Source organism: Ambystoma mexicanum, chromosome 12 (assembly GCF_040938575.1).
Source record: "Ambystoma mexicanum isolate Mex_15411 chromosome 12, UKY_AmexF1_1, whole genome shotgun sequence".
Lineage (NCBI taxonomy): Eukaryota > Metazoa > Chordata > Amphibia > Caudata > Ambystomatidae > Ambystoma > Ambystoma mexicanum.
Window position 1 is genome coordinate 46182536 of NC_090936.1, and position 20182 is coordinate 46202717.

At 48.1% G+C, this 20182-nt stretch overlaps 1 protein-coding gene across 9 annotated transcripts in view; it reads left to right on the top strand.

The window, feature by feature from the left end:
* The window catches only part of FRMD4A (FERM domain containing 4A), an 897536-nt gene extending 884332 nt beyond the window's left edge, over nt 1-13204 (top strand). For all 9 annotated transcript variants that reach the window (XM_069627926.1, XM_069627924.1, XM_069627927.1 and 6 more), the window contains one exon: nt 10510-13204. In XM_069627926.1, the coding sequence (XP_069484027.1) occupies nt 10510-10612 (103 nt within the window). In that variant the 3' untranslated portion in view covers nt 10613-13204. The remainder of the gene's footprint in view (nt 1-10509) is intronic.
* Nucleotides 13205-20182: the final 6978 nt, after the last annotated feature.

Genomic DNA, 20182 nt, shown 5'->3' on the forward strand with positions numbered 1-20182 from the left:
TGTGGGAGTCTTAATCGAGAACAGAAAGAGATACAGGTCACAGACCCACCAACCTGCAAAATCGTTCTTCAAATCGGAGCCATCTACAGATTAGTTTTAATCCACCTTCAAAATAAATTGCAGAAACTGATGACGGTGATGATGGCTTCCTAGTGTGGAGGCGGAAACGCACAGCACATTCATAAAGTGATGGATTAATAATGAGAGATCATGCAACTGGTGTTTACTAATAGACTGCGATGACAGTGGTGCACTGTTTGCAGGAGATTGATATATGATATGATGTGGCATTTATAACGCGCCTGTACAGACCCTCGATTCATGGAAAGTCAGGTCCGGTTACTTACACGATAGGGACTGGATCTCACCTACCCTTATGGCAGAGGCGATGGCCACAAGGAAAGCCATTTTCCAAGAGAGAAAGTGAGTAGGGCCTGATACAAAGGCTCAAAGCCCCCCCCCCCCAATGAGCCTTGTCAGTACCACATTGAGTTCCCATGACAGGGCAGGAGCCTTCACCAGTGGGAAAGATCGGAAAAGTCCTTTGAGAAACTCCTTGATGAGTCAGTGGGACCAAAGTAAAGATCTTCCTGGGGACCTGGTGTAGAAGGAGATCGGCACACGATGTACCTTGATGGATGCCTGCGCCAGTCTGGCCTTGGCCAAGAATAGCAAGTATGGCAGAATCTGTGGGCCCGTGACCCTCAGAGGGGTAATCTTCAGTGACCAGCACCACGTAGCGAAATGCTTACACTTGTGACCGTAACACTTCATTGTAGACGATGCCCTGGCCTTGGCAAGGACTTCACTGCAGTCCCCTGGTAACTCATACCCTCCAAACCCTAGGGCTGCAGGAGCCAATCCCTCGGGTTCAGCAATCCTGGATCGTGATGAAGGATTGCGCCTCCTTCTCTGGTGAGAAGATCCGGAACCACTGGCAGCTTGAACGGAGGTGACGTAGACAGGCTGAGAAGGTCCGGATACCAAATCTGCCTCTGCCACGCCGGGGCAATGCGTATCATCTTGCATTGACACTGTCTGAGTGTGTTGATGATTCGTAGCAGGAGAGGGAACAGTGGAAATGCGTACAGAAACAGCCCTTCCCACGAGAAGGAGAATGTGTCCCCTAGGCTCCCCGGCTGGTGGAATCTGCTGGAAAACCTCGGGCATTTGGAGTTTGCTGTCATCACAAACAGATCGATCTGGAGTCTGCCCCATTTGACAAACATTCGGTCCACCTGATCCAGATGAAGCTCCCACTCATGGCAGTAGCGCAGTTCCCTGCTTAGGGAGTCTGCAATGGTGTTCTTGACTCCCGCCAGGTGGAGAGGGACGAGGAACATCCCCTGTCTGATGGCACAGCTCAAGTCCTGCGCTTCCTTGGAGAACACCGGGACCGAGTGCCCTGCTGCTTCCTGATGTAAAACATGTTGATGGTGTTGTCGGTGAAGATTCTCGCCACCTTGACTTTCAGAGATGAGAGGAACGACTTGAGGGCCCAAAATACTGCCTGTAGCTCCAGGATGTTGATATGAAAATCCTTCTCCTGCGGCAACCAAAGGCCTCTGGCGTGCAGATGTTCGGTGTGTGCTCCCCCACCCTCCAGGGAGGCATCCATGGTGACTGTCTCCTGGTATGGGGGAGGGGGAGTTTGAAACCCTGTGCCTTGGGCAATATTGGAGCGAACGCCCCACCATCCTATCGCCCAACGGAACTCTTCGTTGAGAGTTCTTGTCCGTAAAGCTTCCAAACACCTGTATCGAGCGGGTGTCCAGGAATTCCTATCGGGGTCGCATCTGCAACCTGCCGATACAGACGAAGTAGATGCAGGACGATGTCATGCCCAATAATGACTTGATGGCCCGCACTGAGGCTGTCTTCATTGACGACAGCCGATGCACCCTTTCTTGAATGGCTACTAGCCCCTCCGAGGGCGACGCCAGGCAAGACACAGCATTGAGTCTGGCACCTAGGAACAGCACGTTCTGCGATGGCATTAAGCAGAACTTTGGATAGTTGATATATAATCCCAGATCAAACAGCAGCTGAACGGTTGTCTCCGTGTGTCCGTTGGCTAGCTCCCACGAGCGGGGACATATCAGCCAGTCGTCCAGGTAGGGGTATACATTTTTGCCCTGTAGATGCAGATAGGCTGCGACTGGTGCCAGGCATTTCGTGAACACTCTGACAGCCGACTTCAAGCCAAAAGGTAGGACCTTGAACTAGTAGTGCTGTGCCTGCACCACGAAACATACAAACCTCTGATGTTTCTTGTGAATGGGCATGTAGAAATGGGCATCCTCCAGGTCCAATGATGTCAAGAAGTCTCCTTTTTCCAGTTGGCTGAGCATGTGTTGCAACGTGGCCATCCTGAACTTTTGGGACTTAAGGTATTTGTTCAGATGTGGTAGGTCTTGGAGGGGCCTCCAGCCCTGGTCTTCTTTCTGACAAAATCTATCTGGAATAGATTCCGGAGCCCCAGAGCCACTGGGGAACCAGCTCTATTGCCCCTTTTTGCAGCATGGCTCGTACCTCTTACAGAAGCTGAAGGATGTGCTGCTCCTTACTGGGAACTGGAGGGATCCGGGGACACCTGCGTTGGAACTCCAGGGTGTGTCCTTGGGCAAGAGCGCCCAGCACCCATCTGTCAGTGGTGATCTTTCTCCACTCGCTGACGAACCTTGTCAGCCGGCTTCCACCGGGGTGCACGAGTGGGAGCCAGACGTCCCGGTCGGTTCAGTCTTGCTTCGGCGCTGGCATCCTGCCTTGCGGATGACACTGTCCTCTGCTACTGTAGGCCTGGGAATGGACTCTGTAGGCTTCTTGCTTTGAGGATCTGGAAGGCTGTCTATACGATATGGAGAACCCTTTTGAAGACCTGCTCGACTTTCTCCTGGAGGAGCGAAAAGAAGACGAGCAGTGCTGCTGGTGCGTGCCCAGGGGATGGGCCATCTCCATATCCATCCTGATGGCCTGGAGGGACTCGCTGATGGCTGTAGAGGCATTTCAGGTGTTTGTCCCCCACAAACACATTCTCTAGCCCGCATTTGGTACAGGGCCTGAAGAGGGGCCTTCCCCCTCCTTCTCCTCCGTCATGGTTGGAGGGCGCGAAGTAGGCTCAAGATGCCTTGTAGAATCTTTGATGGATCTTTGCCCTTGAGGGGCGTGGAACTTCATCGACAACGAATCTCCGCCGGTCGGCAGATGAAGGCAAGAGCACACTGGCTTGTTTGAAACAAAAATAGAACTTTTTCTGTTGGAAACATAAAAAAAAGTACAAATACCTCGGAGCGCAAACTCAAGGATTCCCAACACTGAAGCATGCAGTAAAAATCTAAAGATGGCTGCCAGAGGAGGTGCTTAGGGAGAGGACTGTCATTGAATGGGGGCAGTTTGAACCAGAGCACAGTGATTGGTTTAGAGGAGAAAGTGAAACAGTTTTTATTTTACCAAGGATTCCCAGCCTGGCGACTGGGAATATTCATGAGCATGTGAATCCATGCCAGACCCCATGCTGGAGAAATTAAAAGACTTTCTTGGAACTACCACCAATGATATCAAAAGAGCTAGGGTAGAAGCGAATGACCTGGGACTTAAACAACCAGACATTCCAAGGTCTTTTTACCAAACGAACCAGAGGAATTTCCTCAGATGAAGTTGAGATGCCGATTCTGTATGAGCACGACTGTTAAGGATGGGCCATAGACCTGATTCTCCTGATCATCTAGGATATCCTGTGGCATAAAATGTGTATGAATTTAAGTCCAAAACCTTGAGGCCACGGTCACAGATCACCAACCTTTCCCCCACATCCTCCCCATTAAGTTCCATCCTGGGCCTCACAGGCAACCAAACCCGGTGTATGTAGCCCCTAAGTCTCTGGGTTCAAAATTCCCCAAGGTGCCACATGGTCTGTTGTCCACAATAAAATGTTGCAAATCTCATTTTATGGTCTTTCCTCACTGGCTGTTGGCTTCTCTTTTCTGTTTTTAGAATGCCGCTACATCCTGTTGTGTACGGACGACAGAGCTGTTCCCTCAGGTTCTTAATACAATGCTGGGGGATTCTGCAACAAGGCTGTGTTTATCCGCTAAACATGGCGACGAATGATGCCATGTATGGGTATGGCCTTGCCCGAGGCTCCAGTTTGAGCTCAGGGAAGCCATAACCCGGTCTCGCCACATGTATAAATGAGTGTGTGGGATTCACGTCTGAATGCAGAGCTCATGTGTTTGTTCTAAAATAAATCCTGAAAAGTTTAAATGGGGAGTTAACTCCTAATTGGATGGCTGCCAAATATTTGAATAGTGCAGGGTGTCTGATTGGAGGCAATATGTGCATCCAGACCCCTCCTCCCCCACAATCTATTTAACAATCGGGTTGCGACACTATACCGTTTGGTCAAATCACGGTACTCAACCCCAAGCGTACAGGAAAGAGAACTCACCTAAGGGGCACAATATTACTTCTACACAAGTCTGCAATCTCATGGCAAAATACTGCTATTTCCTGCATGCACCAGACCTCCGTTCAGGGACAAAGAGGTTTTTAAAGTCTAGCATTAAAAAAAAAGAGTGGTAGTGGCTTCCACTGCTGAGCTGGTGAAGGTCACCCCCTTCAAGAGGTTTTCTCTTGACCACCACTGCAGAGAGAGAACGAGGGCTGGCGAGACAACTACCAGATCTTCCCATTGTCCGCTGGCCTGACACCACTGGCTGTTGAGCCACTCTTGCATGGGACGCATGCGCAGCCATGCATGGGGAACCAAGTATATGCATGACGACATCATTCCTAGGAAGAGCATGGCTTGCCACCGTCACCTCCCGACTGGCTACATATTGAGGGATCTGAAAAAGCATGTTCTGAACCCTCTCATTGGAGGGGAAGACCAGACCGTCCTTCGTTTGAATTACGGCTCCCAGAAATTGTTTTATTTGACTGGGGACTAAACTGGATTTCTTTTTGTTGATTGAGAAATCCAGACTGAAGAGGAGATCTACTGTTTTTGGGTGTTCGAAAAACATGCGTCGAACGAGTCCCCTGTGATGAGCCAGTCGTCGAGGTAAGGGTAAACTGGGACTGATAGGGTCAGGTGTGCTGCTGCCACTGCTAGGACTTTGGTAAACACCCTTGGTGCCGAGGCGATGCCGAAGGGGAGTACCTTCAATTGGTAATGCCTTTCTGTGCGCTGGAAACATTGGAATATGAAATTATGCATCTTTCTTATCCAATGTTTCCATGTAGTCACCTTGTTTCAGCAATGGGATCACCTCTTGCAGTGTTACCATGCAAAACTTCTGGGGTTTTATGAACCTGTTTGCTGGGCACAGGTCTAGAAAAGGGCGCATGGCGAGATCCTTTTTGGGTACAAGGAAGTACTCTGAATAAATACCCTTGTTTACCTGAAGAATAGGGACGGCTTCCATGGTGTCCTTTCCCAGCAATGCTTCCACCTCTTGATTCAGGATGTCCAGATGGTAGGGTGAAAGGCGCTGTGAGCACGGCGGTCTGAATTGTGGAGGTCGGGTGAATTCCACGCTGTAACCGTGGGTGGACTGTCTTTATGACCCACTAGTCTGAAGTTATCCCCTCCCATGCCACGAGGAAAGATGTTAATCGCCACCCGACCGGCGTGACATGGGACGGGACCTGGACTTGGTGGTCATTTCTGACCAGAGGCTGTGGCTCCTCTGGGATTGGGGCCTCTACCTCTGCCTTTTGCCTAGAAGGGTAGTATGCGGGGCTTCCCGATGTTTGTCCTGTGTTGAAGCTACCCGTGCCGTAGTTGTTTTGACCAGCACAGGTTTGCCCTCGAAAGGACTGCCAAGAGTTATTACCCCTCTGGGAGGAGGGTTTCTGCATAATTTGTTGCAGAGACTTTAGACTCTCATGCTCCGTCTTGGCCGTTTCCAAAGCCTCATACACCGCTTTCCCGAAGAGGTTAGACTCCTCAATGGGTTCATTAATGAGGGAGACCTGAGTTTCAGGTTTAAACCCTGATGTACGCAGCCAAGAGTGTCTTTTTTTCGTAGGGTCCATTGGGCCAGGGACCTTTCTGCAGTTTCCGCAGTGTCCAGAGTGTTTTTGATGACATGCTGGTTAACTTGTCTTCCCTCCATTACAATGGAGAGAAGTTTTGATTTGGCGGGTTCAGGAACCTCTAGGAGGCCTTCCTGGAACAAGTTCCATTGGGCGTCGGCATAGCTTGCCAATAGTGTTGTATTATTAGCAATCCGCGGAGTATATACGGCAGCCGATGTGACACCTTCGCCAAGGGCATACAGACACTTGGAGTCCTTGTCCAGCGGTGATTCCCCTGTGGCAAGGGGTACCCCTGCCCTTTTCCGAGTGGTAGTCACTACCAATGAATCTGGGATGGTGTGTCCTCTGATGTATAAAGGGTCGGAAGGGGAGGGGCGGAATAATTTTTCGACTCTTGGGTTCACCGCCCGAGTTTGAGCTGGTGACACCAATGAGGGGGCACCCTTCTCGTGATAGAATTAAGGAGGGGGATGGCCTGGCTAGATGGAGGTTTCTCCTTAAAGATATCCTCTACAAAATCCTGCTCAGGTACCGCCTCTTTAGTGGACATTTTAAAGTATTCAGCTGCTTTTTTCAACATGGAGTTGAATGCCATTTGGTCATCTACAGGAGAGGCGTGGCGAGCCGGGGTGGACGGAGGAGAATCCAGGCACAAAACATCAGTGTCCTGATCTTGCAGTGTCCATGGGTCTTGACCTTCCTGCTGGGTTTCTTCCCAGTTGTCCATAGTATCCTGTTGTTCTTCCTCATAACTTGGTAGGAATGAAGCTTCCTCCACTTTATTATAAATGTCCCTATATGAGTCCATGTGGACAACGTCTTCTTGCTGAAAGGTAGAAGACTGATCTTCTTGAATTTGGAGGTTAGGGTCTACCCGAGCCCTTTTCGGGGGGGGGGTGATCAGAAAAACTGATAATCTTCTCCAGCCGATCCACACATCCTTCGAACTTCTCTGTAGTCCATTTAGTGGACCCAAACGGGCCTACTGGTGGAAGACTGGTGTTCTCCGCCCTACGGCATCGAAAAGAGTCTCTTAGGGTGTCGGAAAGAGGCTCTTGACTATCTGCGTACTCATCGTAAGAATCGGGAACTTTTTCCGTGGCTTGTCCCATAACTTTAGGCAGAAACGGGGTAAGAGCCACCGCTGCAGTAATTCTTTTGATGCTGCTTTCGATAGTCGCTGAATAGGCGTGAGACAGAGGTTCCGATGGTTTATCGGTAGGAGTAGTACCTTCCGCGGTGCTAGAGGGCCTAGTGGTTGGTTTTTCGATAGAGGCCTAGCTGTAGTTTTCGGGCCTACCGCAGCCTTCGGGACCGTCGATGCGTCGGATTTCCGCGCTTCGACGTGTAAAGTTTTTGGAGCAGCGCCCTTACTTGATTTAGATTGCCCAGTCGCAAGACGCTGCTGCGGATGCGGGGAAGGCTTTGGATCTGAACGATCCGAGGGAACCGGTGAAGTTTCCGGCGGCCCTGTTGGCGCTTTCACCTTTTTCGACGAAGACGTCGAAACCCGATGTAGGGGTTGTTTGCTTAGTGTGATGCGCTTGTACGCCCCTGTCGCCGGGTGTTGTCCCTGTAGCGAGACCCGAGTCAGGCCTTAAAGGGTCAAGGACGGGCGTGGCGGACCTAGAAATGTCTGCCCCGAGGTCTAGAATGTCTGCAACGGATGTTTGGTCATCCGAAGTACCCCCGTCACTTTCAGCGGGTGTGGCTGTGGTGGAAGACGGTTCCACCCGCTACATACCGTACACGGCCCACCGCTTTACACAGCGCTCCTTAAGGGTCTTAGGCCGAAGGAGTTTGCAGGCCGCACACCACTTCTCATCGTGCTCTAGGGGGAGACAGGCGTTACATGTCCTGTGTTTGTCCTTCCAAGGATATCTGACCCTACACTTATGGCAGAATCTAAAAGGAGTCCTTTCCATAGCTAAAGGGAAGGATGACCAGACCGAAAGGGAAAAGAAGGGAAAGGAGGAAAGACATACCAACAATATGGCCACCCCGACCCCACTCTCCCTACTGTATAGGTCGGCCAGAGGGCCTGACCACGTGGAAAATCCGACCGCCGGATTTTAGGCGCCGAAATCCACAGCCGTAGCAAATCCCCCGTAGTCTTCATCGAAAATGTTCTTGGTGAGCGAAGTGACTTAATGGGGAATAACCGACAAGTCGGTAAGATAAACAATGTCTCTTGTAAGAGCTCCGCTATAGGGCGACCAGTTATCTGAGTGGAAAAAAACAATCTGAGCGACCTCGGCACGTGAGGGATTTTGAGTACTACACACGTCACGATAGGAATAGTGTTACAGACACTTCTATGCCAACGTCCCCTTTCGGGCCCCAAAAGACAAGATGTAATACTCCGCGGTTACCACTGGATGTCGGACCATATGCACAGCATGTGATTCTAAGCAGATTAACAAGCATCAGAAAAAATGTTAACTTGAGACGGTGCCTACTTAAAGGGTAATTGGGGGAGGTAGAACAACCTCATGATTCCGCTTCTTGCCTGTGGCCAGTTAATGATCCTGTTTATGCAGGGGGAAGAGGCAAGGTTTATGTTATGACTTTTGGGTGGGAGGGCAAATCCTGCCTCAGTCCGTTGACCATGTTCCCATACTAGCAGTTATGCCTTTAGCCCTCCCCATTGCTCTACTTTCCAAGTGCCCATAGCGGTTGCCACTGCAGAGAAGCAAAAGCTTCCCCAACCTCAGTTGTGAACCGTACAATTCCTTCCTGAGGCACAAACCCTGGGAGGAGCCGGTCACCATTGCAATCCTATCTGCGTGGAAAGAGCACTCCCAGGTATGTCATTCGAGTGAAGCTGTTGTGGCCTTCAGATTTCACTTGGGGTTCTTCTCTCTGCCGTCCTTTAATACAAGCCTCTGAATGCCTCCTCCTTCAGATAACCAGCCTCATTGACTAGCCACCATCCAGGTAGCCTATACGACAAGTATGTCAACTTGAGGCCAGTACAATCCTCTGAATACCTCCTCCTTCAGATAATCAGCCTCATTGACTAGCTACCATCAAGACAGCTTGTACGACCAGTATGTCACTTTGAGGTCAGTACAAGCCTCTGAATACCTCCTCCTTCAGATAACCAGCCTCATTGACTAGCTACCATCCAGGTAGCTTGTACGGCCAGTATGTCATCCTGAGGTCATTACAAGCCTTTGAATACCTCCTCCTTCAGATAACCAGCCTCATTGACTAGCTACCATCCAGGTAGCTTGTACGACCAGTATGTCATCTTGAGGTCAGTACAAGCCTCTGAATACCTCCTCCTTCAGATAACCAGCCTCATTGACTAGCTACCATCCAGGTAACTTGTACGACCAGTATGTCATCTTGAGATCAGTACAAGCCTCTGAATACCTCCTCCTTCAGATAACCAGCCTCATTGACAAGCTACCATCCAGCCAGCTTGTACGACGAGTATGTCATCTTGAGGTCAGTACAAACCTCTGAGTACCACCTCCTTCAGATAACCAGCCTCATTGATTAGCTACCATCCAGGTAGCTTATACGACCTGTCATCTTGAAGTCAGTTCAAGACTCTGAATACCTCCTCCTTCAGATAACCAGCCTCATTGACAAGCTACCATCCAGGTAGCTTGTACAGACCAGCATGTCATCTTGAGGTCAGTAGAATGCCTTAATTGGCCATCTGTGTTCCCTCCCATGCCGCTCCCCATTTCTATTTAATTAATGCCCTCTTCATCAGGCTTGCGCCTTGCACGCACTGTATGGATTCCCTGGGATGTATGGACTCAACCTGGAACAGCGGAATCCTTGTGTACATTTTAGTGTTACCCGCTGTCGCTAAGCCGAGAGACCACACCAGTTAATCTGTACCCATAAACTACAGGGTGTTATTACACCCCATATTCTAAGTAGGCTCTGCATGGTTTAGAATTTAGATCATTTTAGCATTTAACAATCCCTGTAAATGATTACAGAGTACGAGAGTGGAAAAAAGCACAAGAACAAACATTGGCAATTACGGATTCTGTAAAAGACATGTTGCACGCCCTTTCGCTTTCCTTTCTTGCCCTTACTCTTAAACAGCGATCGGTGTGTATCATTGGCCCCCTTTACCTGCAGCTTGTCCCGCTGCCAGGCCAGTGTCCCGTGGCTCTACAGGTGACTTTTTCATTGGATGAACATTGCAGGTGTTTTAGTCCATTGAATTTAGTCATGCCAGGATGGAAGCAGTCAATAATTTAATTTGATAACCTATGCTTTAAGTTGATTTTCGTTTTTTGCTCTGTCCCATTGTTGAACTTGAAGACCAGATGTGGTTGGCACAAGTCTGGCCTCCAACGTTCTTTTAAATGCAACACATGTTCACTAATTTAATTACCGCCAAAAAAAAAAGTATCCCCACCGACTGTTTTGATGTAAAGTGATGCTTACACTGAGCCCGGTTTTATGGTTTACACCTGTCTCTCTTTTGTCTCCTAGGAGTTACAGTGAAAGCAGCTTCATGGATTCTCCCCTCTATGCTGAATTTGTTGATGTCCAGTGGTATGGGCAGGAAAAAGTCAAGCCTGGCACGCTAGTGTGAAACCCGACCTCAACTTGAGCTCATCCATGACTTTCGGAAATCACCTCACTGCCTCTCATTTGCCTTACCCAGATGCACTGTCACCCCACACCAGCTTCTGCTCGCAGCACTCTTTAATTTGGAGGCGCTGATGGGCCCTGGTTCTATGCATACGCCGCTTGTGGATATCCATGCCGCCACCAACAGTTGTGCACACCTTCCACGTCCTCGTGCTGGTTAAATGTGGGAACTCCAGGATGACACACAATTTCATATCCAACCAGGCTAAGCAGATGTTGTTAAACACAACAATGTGTGTGTCATGCCGAGTATAACGATCAGATGGTGGATGTTACCGCAACGCTGGCTAAAGGACGGCTAACCCAGTAAATGAGCATTACTGATTTTCTTTACTTCCTGCTGCAGTATTTTATTGAGTTATTTCTTCAGAGCAACAGTGTCACTCCAGAGTTGTGCCAGAGGAGCGACAAAAGCTCAACGCTACCAAAGAACAAGATGACATGACCATTTTCATTAATGGCCTGCGACAACAAAAATCCTTCTCGGGTGTACATACATGGATGTGCAGCCCGCCACCTGGACATTGCAATTCCATGTTTAAATATTTTTTTTTACCAGGTGTCCATGAAACTGTTCCCAGTGTGATGGGAAGGAGTAGACTCTGGGAAACTGCTCCAAACTCGTGAACGGACACTCACTGTTAAACTGGACTTGTAAACCATAGATGGTGTGCCAGGGCAGGACCTACGCAGGTACAAGGTCCCAACTCAACACTAGCTGGTACAAACGAAGCACCAATACATACAGATGTTTTTTTTCTTTTTGTACTTGCAATACATAAAAATAAAAACAAATGCCAAAAGCTGTACTGTTGACTCAAACAACTAGTAAATGATATATCATATTTAAATACAATGAAATCAAATGAAAGCACACGATTGAGCTAGCGAAGTTGTAAAGCTACATTAGCTTTGTACTAATACAGGATAACTCTTTGTAGCACTTGTGTAGCAAAGGGCTTCTCTCGGCACTACGCTAGAAGACGCATTGTTGCCCAAGAGACCCGGTTAGCACTGTTATAAGTAGTCTATCCCGGTGTGATCACGCTGACCTAGGGCATTCTGCTGCATCCGTGAACCACCGACAACTCAAATCGAAGGCTGAAAGGGTGGAGGGAGCCAGAAAAGCTGATGCGCGCGTCCAAGTGGCGCAAGAATCTCGTTGCATGTGCCTCAAAAGACACCAAAATCAGAAGGCCTCAGATTCTTCCATAACAAACCAGTGCACAAAATCCCAGTGGCTACAATTTTTGCTATTGGTTATTTATGACGCGCTTAATAGCCAGAGGTTTCAAAGCACGGACCCGGGGATCGAACCTGTGTTGCTCCGTTGCCGTTGAGCTATCCTCCCAAGTTAACGTGCAGAAACAATTGCCAGCTAGGGGCTTTGCTGTCTTAGTGCTAGAGTTTTGGGTGCAACCCATTCCTACAAGCAAAGCAAAGTTCTTTGTGTGAAAAAAATAAATTAAGAAGCAGCCAGAGGGGGCTTTAGCTGAAAACCTAGCTGAGCCTTACTGAAAGAAGCAAACTTTTTAGGTGTTCCCGGAAAAATAGCACTGTATTAGACCAGGAGGGTGAGAGCTCTGTCCCATTTAACAAAACGATGGACACTTGAACACAGATGCTCAAGGCAAAAACCAGTAAATGTACTGATGAATAAACAAGGCTTCATTATTGAGGATTCTTTGAAAATGTGATTTATTTTTCTTTATTTGTTATTCTGTTGCTTCATTTTGCAATAACGGCAAGTGTGAGCTGGTCTGGTAGTGAAGACAGAGATTACGTAAAACAGGTTTTACTGTTTAGCTGAATTCAGTTATACAAAGTTGTAGATAAAATGTTAATCGCCTGAGATTAACGAGTTGCAGTATGATGCGGAGGGGGTATGATATAGATATTGTAAACAAGCACTTGAGAAACCATTTTTTATTTTTTTATTTTTTTAGACCCGTCTGGTCTCCGACAAAGCCGCCATTACGTTCTTACAGTACGTGTTCCGTGCTCCCTTTGCAGGGAGAATTGTCGTAAGACCTGCATTCACTGCAAGGGTGTGGAAAGCAAGACTGTTGTTTGGCCACACCCACCCAACAGACATTATGCAGTCAAGTGTTGAAAATGTCATAGCAGTTTGGGTTAGGTTTTTTTCACTCCGTATTGATTTTAGTTTCGAAACTAGTAAACCCCTTTCTGGTGCTATCAGATGAACAGTTACTGTTTAGTTGACTAGTTGTAAAGTTTTACATATGTTCATGTCAATAGATTTATTACAAGTTGTGTACAATGGATTCCAGTTTAAAAATATGGATTAGGTTGCTCCCGATATCGCCCGTAGAGCATGTCAAAACGATTTGACTGGATTCTGTTCATCTGTATTCAATGACAAAATGTATGTTGTAGAAAAAGTTGCAGAGTTTTTAAAAAGAATTCTGCTGTTAATTTATTCTTTTTGTATTAAGAATTTGTATAGTATCTTTACATTTTGCAAAGCGGTGTTGTCAACACTTCCTTATTAAAGCATTTTCAAAAATGAAAAGCCTTGGTGGCTCTTTGAGGAAACAAACTAAATCTGAGCATTGTAGTGTGCGTCTTCTATTTCAATGAGGAAAGGGTTTGTGGTTGGTGGGTTTGTACACTGCTAAAAAGCTCATACAGGTTTATGCGACTATGAAAAATTAAAAAAAACATAATAAAACTAAAATGAAGAGATGTCAGAAGACCTCTTAAAGTGGCTAATGAAGTACAAACTCGATGGAAATATTGCATATTTTTACTTCATATCTAATTGCACAAAAACTCAATTTAAATCTATAGGTTTTAATCTTTTATTAAAAAAGAACGACGTGTAGACTGGTGTTGCTGATGGACACACAGACAAATACTTGGGTCTTTGAATTCCCATTCTTGTATTTTAGGAAAAGGATTATAAATTATGACACGTTGTTAATAATTCGGGGCATTAGATGCAGCCCTTTTTGCCCCCAGATCCAGATTTTCTATTTGATGGCATTGTGATTTTCTCTTGTTTGGTGTATCATTTTAGAACTGATTTTATTTTTAGGTAGAACATGGAAAAACAGGGATATATACACATTTGAATATATGTTAAAATTACATTAATCTGAATTCTGGCAGTTTTTGTTATGTTTTTTTTATTAGATTTTTTGTTTATATGTTTATAACGTGCCAGAAGCCTGTGGGCATCAGGGCGCAACAAGAACACAGGAAAGACAGAACAAAAAGAACGCGAAAAAAGCGGTCTAGAGGTTAGATAACCGTTCAGGGTATTCACTTGAATAGGTGGGTTTTCAGGGCTTTTCTAAAAAGCTTCAAATTAGGCAGGAGTCCGAGTGTTGCTGGTAAAGCATTCTAAAAAGAGGTTGCTTCGACTGGAAAGGATCTATCATTAAATGTACAGAGAGGTCTGTCATGAACTTGAGAGGTTCCCACAAGAAGTCTCAACTTGAAAAGTACAGGTTTGAGACTGAAGATGGATTTTCAGAATCCAGCCTTGTGGACAAATTCTGAGAGGCCACCCTATTAGGGCACACAATAACGTCTAGCCAAACTATGTGGGTTGTACGGCTGAACAGCCAGGCTTAGACTTAGGACAGTGCGAGAGTGGTGAAGGGTTCACTTATGCACACACATATCACTCTTAATTACACAAGTTAGGCAGAATGTACAATAATGCAGTTATTTAGGGCTTGGACAACTCTCATCAATTAAAAACCACAGTTAAGAAAAACACTAAAAACATTCACTACTAATACGTGCACATTCATCTTGGTGTGTTCAGCAAAGAGCACCAACATTTCACTTTGAACACAGAACTACTTGTCCATGTACTGCAGGGCTTGCAAATTATTAAAAATCCCACTAGACATGCACTCACGCAGTGTTGACGGATGACAACATATTTACCTGTGTTTTCTGTAAAATGGTGCATGTCACCATAAGCACAGTTCATATTTGGTGCAATGCTGCCACCCAAAGGCCTTCCATGCACAGTGGAATTTTTATTTGTCATGTACTACAAACAGTTTGTTTCCAGTAAATATCAAATAAAAGCTTCAAACATCCCCAAGCCCCAGCAATGTCTAGTATCCTGCAAATGGTAGTCACCCTTCATAAAACCTCCTTGCCAGTGTGATTGGGCTACTAGATTTAGCAAGCCCTGAAGTGTAGTAAAGCAAGTGAATGAATAGAACCAGGTAAGTAATCAAGACCTTCAGAACTAACAGCTTAAGAAAGAAGTTAGCCGGGGGCGCTGCTGAGCAGCCAATCAAGAGGGCCACTTGAACGAGGAGCTTCAGCCTCGTGTAATCTGTTACTTCAATAAATCCGATCTTGCCTGTAGGTTCTGCAAACCAAATACGCCAATGTGCTGGTGAAGACTGTGTGCACCTGCAGACCCAGTCTGGTGCAGAACCGGAGTGCTGACGGCGCGCTGTGGGCTATCGAACATCCGCCGAGGCCGGTTGCTGGTCTAGTGAGAGGGGGAGGTGTGGATTGCCCGGGCCCCGTTGCCGAAACCACACGCGGCTGGGAAGACTCCTGCTCGAACTGATTCGAAGCGTGGTTGTACTTGGGGACTGATGGCTGAGCCGACCTGGGCAGACGGGGTACCACCACCCGGAGCGAGGGGCCCACGACTCGGATATCTGATTTGCTGTGGCGTGCCCTGTATGCCCCCCCCCCCACCCCTTGGGATCCATAAGGCGGCCACAGGCATGATTAAACATTGACTGCGCTTGACCCTGCAGCAACATTCATATGTGAAGAACTCCGGGGGCTGGAGCACCCCTGCAGACCCTAAACAAGCCTTGAGGTGCTGGCGCCTGACTCAGTGAGGGGGTGCTGTGGGCTGAGGGACACAGTACTGAGGCTATTGGAGGCGGGAGAGGGGTGTGCGCTGCCTTCACCATTAACCCGGGACCTCCGTGCTGCATAGTGCACATCTGCTGCGCGGGACGGTCTAAGGCCACGCCATCACCCCGACACAGCGCTTCAAGTAACCCCGGATCCACAGTAGTCAGCGCCGGAGCGCCTGCAGAGAACGTGCTGGGCGCGAGCAAGTAAGAGCCTGGTGTGTTGCAGTCTCTCCTTTGCAGGTGCCTCCCGAAAGGGGTACCCACGGGCTGCCCACACCCAGAAGTCTGGGACGCAGTCACCACGCAGCTATATAAGAACTTGAAGGCCCCTCTCTGATAGAGCACCATTCTGGGATCCGGGCCATGGGACTGTGGTGCCACAACATTTGGAGGTGTTTGCCCCGACCCCTTGCGGTCTCTGCTGCCATCGAGTGGGCTAGATGGTGAAGACGCTCCAGGCTCCTGTTGTCATTTTCTTTCTCACTTGGCGCTGAATACACCCTGTGACTCGTAGTGCTGGGGCCGCGCTGCTAGGACCGATAAGCCTCCTCCTCACAACGCACCACAACAGGGCCAGTCCGTAAGGACCAAAAAGCCAGACACAGCCCGCTCTAACGTAGATTCGACCCGCTGCTGGACCCACTGACCACCCTCCCAGCACACCGAGAGCACGATGCTGCGCTACACAGGCACTTTACAATGTTCGACTGCAAATACAGAGCGGGGAGCAGTCCGGGCTGCATAAACTAGACAGTGACACTTAACAACATGGGAATGGATAGATTTGTCTTGCGGTGAGATCAGACTGCGCAAGAATCGCCCTGTGCCATGTAACGGATGCACTGTGAGCAGGAAACTGTACGAACTTAGCTGTAATACACACATTGGTCACGCCTGGGGAGCACCAGATTTAACTCAGACCACGAACATATTGACTCACATCCAACCCGCGCAGCCCGGGTCACTCCCAAAGCCACCCATGTGACGACGCACGCCCGTGGGGCCATAAAACCGAAACGTGTGATACACACAGCCTGCCAAATAACAAAGTATAGCTGATTGACACTCCTGCACACCGCATGCTCCGACAGACCTGGTGCTTGCACTGGGACCAACTGGCCTGGGCCCTCGCACTAGAACGTTGAGCTGTCATGACCACTGTGAGGGGGCACATGTTGTGCCACAAGCAGGCTCCCACCAGAACCCTGAGGGCCTTAAAACCACTGCAAAAGGACTCCTGGAGCCAGACCTGGCGCCTTTGGCACCAGGCTCATATGTAGGAAGAAAGGGCTGTTCAAACTAGGTCCCATTTATGTACATGGGCCTTTAAATCCAACATGGAAGCACCCACACAGTCTAGTTCTAAGAACCAAGCCATGCGGTCTAGTGTTTTGGGTGTGGCAGGCCTGGAACTACTTTCCCTGGTACTACTTTACCTGGGCTATATAAACCACACCCTGACTGCAGAACACACTTTGTGTTATTCTGCAACCAGCACCTCACCGTGTCCAGCTCCTGGTCTTCAGCATCTTCCTGTAATCCTGCAAGAACAAGATTATTCTGTCTTACCTGAGAAAACACCATCCAGCACTCAGCATCTCAACTGGGCTGCAATCTGTGGACACCGAGAGAAGAAGAAACATCACTCACCTGTGAGTACTAGCTTAAGAACTTCCGGCGAACCGCTACCACAGCTGCTGTTCAAACATTGCGACCTGCAATAACGAGAAAGGGAAAAACAATATTAGAACGCACGCTTCCAAAACATCGAATTCCATCAGTCTTACCTGAATTCCATCATGCTACGCCACGCTTCCATCCATAGCACCACAGCAACATCTGGAAAGGAAAAGAGACATATTCAGGTTTGTTTTCAATATTAAACAACCGCACAGCGCTGTACTACCTTAACGGATTCCGGGGGCATGTTTTTCATCGCGCTCTCATCCACTCGCAGCACCACAGCGGACTGTGAGGAGAAGAAGAAGAAAACACAGGTTAGCTTTAAAAGACAATAAAGGTGCTGCGCTTCGAGCTTTCTCTTACCTAGAAACGTGCCTCTCCATCCGGCATGCCAACATCAAGACCTTCGCATCCGGAAAGGAGATAAAGACATTAACAAATTCCCACCATAAACAGAACAAAGACTTACAATTAACAAACCTACCTTCCTACCAGCAGATTCGGGGTCACAGCAGGCCTGGGCCCAAGGAAGGCATACTGCCCACTAACCCCCTCTCCACTGACAGCAGAGTGGTGGTCTCCGAAGAATCAGCATGACGAAGGGATCCGGATCCAAAAAAAAGGCCCCCTGGATACTTTTACGAGCACGCCATCGAGATGCCGCGACACTACTGTGGCCCCTCCTATGGCGGAACAACCAACTGCCTCCATCGTCACTACAGATGACCACTTGCTCACTATGGTGCAAAAACAGCTTTCTAGCCGTTAATGTGAAACTCTATGACATTGTCGACACTATTAGTTCACTGAAGTCTAAACTTGAAAAAGAAGGGGAGCGAATAACGGAAGTCGAGACAAGAGTGAGTGAATCTGAAGACAAAATCACGAAGCACGATCGTGACATCGCACACCTTCAACAAGAGTTCAGCAAAATCCAGAATAAATGCGACGACCTAGAATCTCGCTCCCGTCGGAACAACATCCATATAGTTGGAATTCCGGAAGCGGCCTGTAAGGGTCTGATGGAGCAGTTCGCCGAGAACCCGCTGAAAACCCTGTTTGACTCCTCTAGATTCTCACAACACTTTTTAGTTGAAAGAGTGCACCGAGTCCTGGCCCCCGTCCCCAGACCTGTCGCCCCCCTCAGACCACACTCGCCAAACTTCTAAACTACCGGGACCACGACCTACTTCTCCAGATGGCAAGAGAAAAGGGGACACTCAGATACGAATCGGCTGACATACACATATATCCCGATTTTGCCACAAATGTACTCTCCAAATGCAAATCATACGACCCAGCCAAGAAGCTATTGTGGATCTGGCAAGTCCAATAATCTCTACTGTACCCAGCAAAGCTGCACATACAGCACGGAGGAAGGGCCCACTTCTTTGAGGATCCTGATGAAGCACTTGCCTACATAGAAGCTAAAATCCCTATTCCACTACCAAGAAGAGACCGTGAATCAGGGGGAAGCTCCCCCACAGACAGCAACAACCCAAACATAATGGACAACGATTGACGTCTCCGGCCTACTTAGGCCCACAGTTTGAAATGATTATGGGCACAGGTTATTCGTTTCATGAGCGTGGAGCAAGAGGCGGCCATCTAAACAGTTCCACAGCCCGCACACAGTACGCCCGAAGAGAGTTCAATGTTACAATGTAATTCGGGGTTCATCGTCAAGTTGAGGAAGATGTGGGAGGCGGGTGGTGGGGGTTGCACTAACCACATATGTTTGGACCGGGGAGGGTCCCAGTTCAAAGTTAGTTTGTTAAAGTTTGAAAAACGGTGCAGATTGCTCCTGGAGCCTATAACACAGTCGTCTACCGGTGCTCTCCCGACTAGGACTGAAACAACATTGTTTGTGTTTTCAACATGATTGGTAAAGATACTTAATTTATGTCATGGAATATTCGGGGCCTTAATCGTCCAATTAAAGCGTGCAAAGTAGTTGCATCCTTGAACAGACAGCCTACCAAGGTGGTGGTGCTGCAAGAGACATGCCATGGGTCCCTTAAATGATTTGTTCGCCAAATCCGGGGGCCTGAAGTGGGGTAACACCACATACTCATCACAAGCACGAGGGGTTGTGACATTAATACACCATTCCATATTGTTTCAAGAGACTAAGCATTGTATCGACCAACAGGGCAGATATGTTATCTTATAGGGGAACTGGCTGGGATTAACGCGACATTGGTAAATACCTATGGCCCTAATGTTGACGATCCTCAGTTTTACGGTCTAATCTTAGATATCCTACTTGGGAACCCCCAATCGCAGGTTATATGGATTAGAGAATTCAACCTAATACTTGACTGCACTATGGATAGATCCAGAACCACACATCGAGACTTGAGTGGTGCAGGTCGTATGCTGCTTAGCGTGGCCAGTCACCTGGGCTTGGTAGATGCCTGGCGCGCTCGCATCCACACTTCCCGTGAGTACACATACTACTCTACGATTCACAACGCACACTCGAGAATAGACTACTGGTTAAGACACCTACATGTCACGAGTGGAAGAGTGTAGAATACTTCCCCGCACAATCTCAGATCACACCCCCATTACTCTCACACTGAATTGGGGCGAACATGGCACTACACACCCACTTTGGCATATGCCCCCACTTGCTTGGCCAACCCGGCCTTCCTTGAGTTACTGCACAAGGGTATTGAGGAGTTTTTTCAGATGAATGTGAGGACAGTCAGCAACACAGAATGGTCTGGGAGGCCTTCAAGGCTTGGGTAAGAGGAGAGGTCCTTTCCATAACACCCGGGACATTGAGGGAAACCAGACGCGTACTAACTAGAGGGGAAGCCGACCTCAGACAGCTAGAAGTAGAATACGGAATCATGCAGAATTGTGCCCTCCTGGGCTGTATTAAGGGTAATTTGCTGAGGTTGAGGGAACTGGCAGACAAAGAGGTTCAGATGCTTTACTATCCCATACGG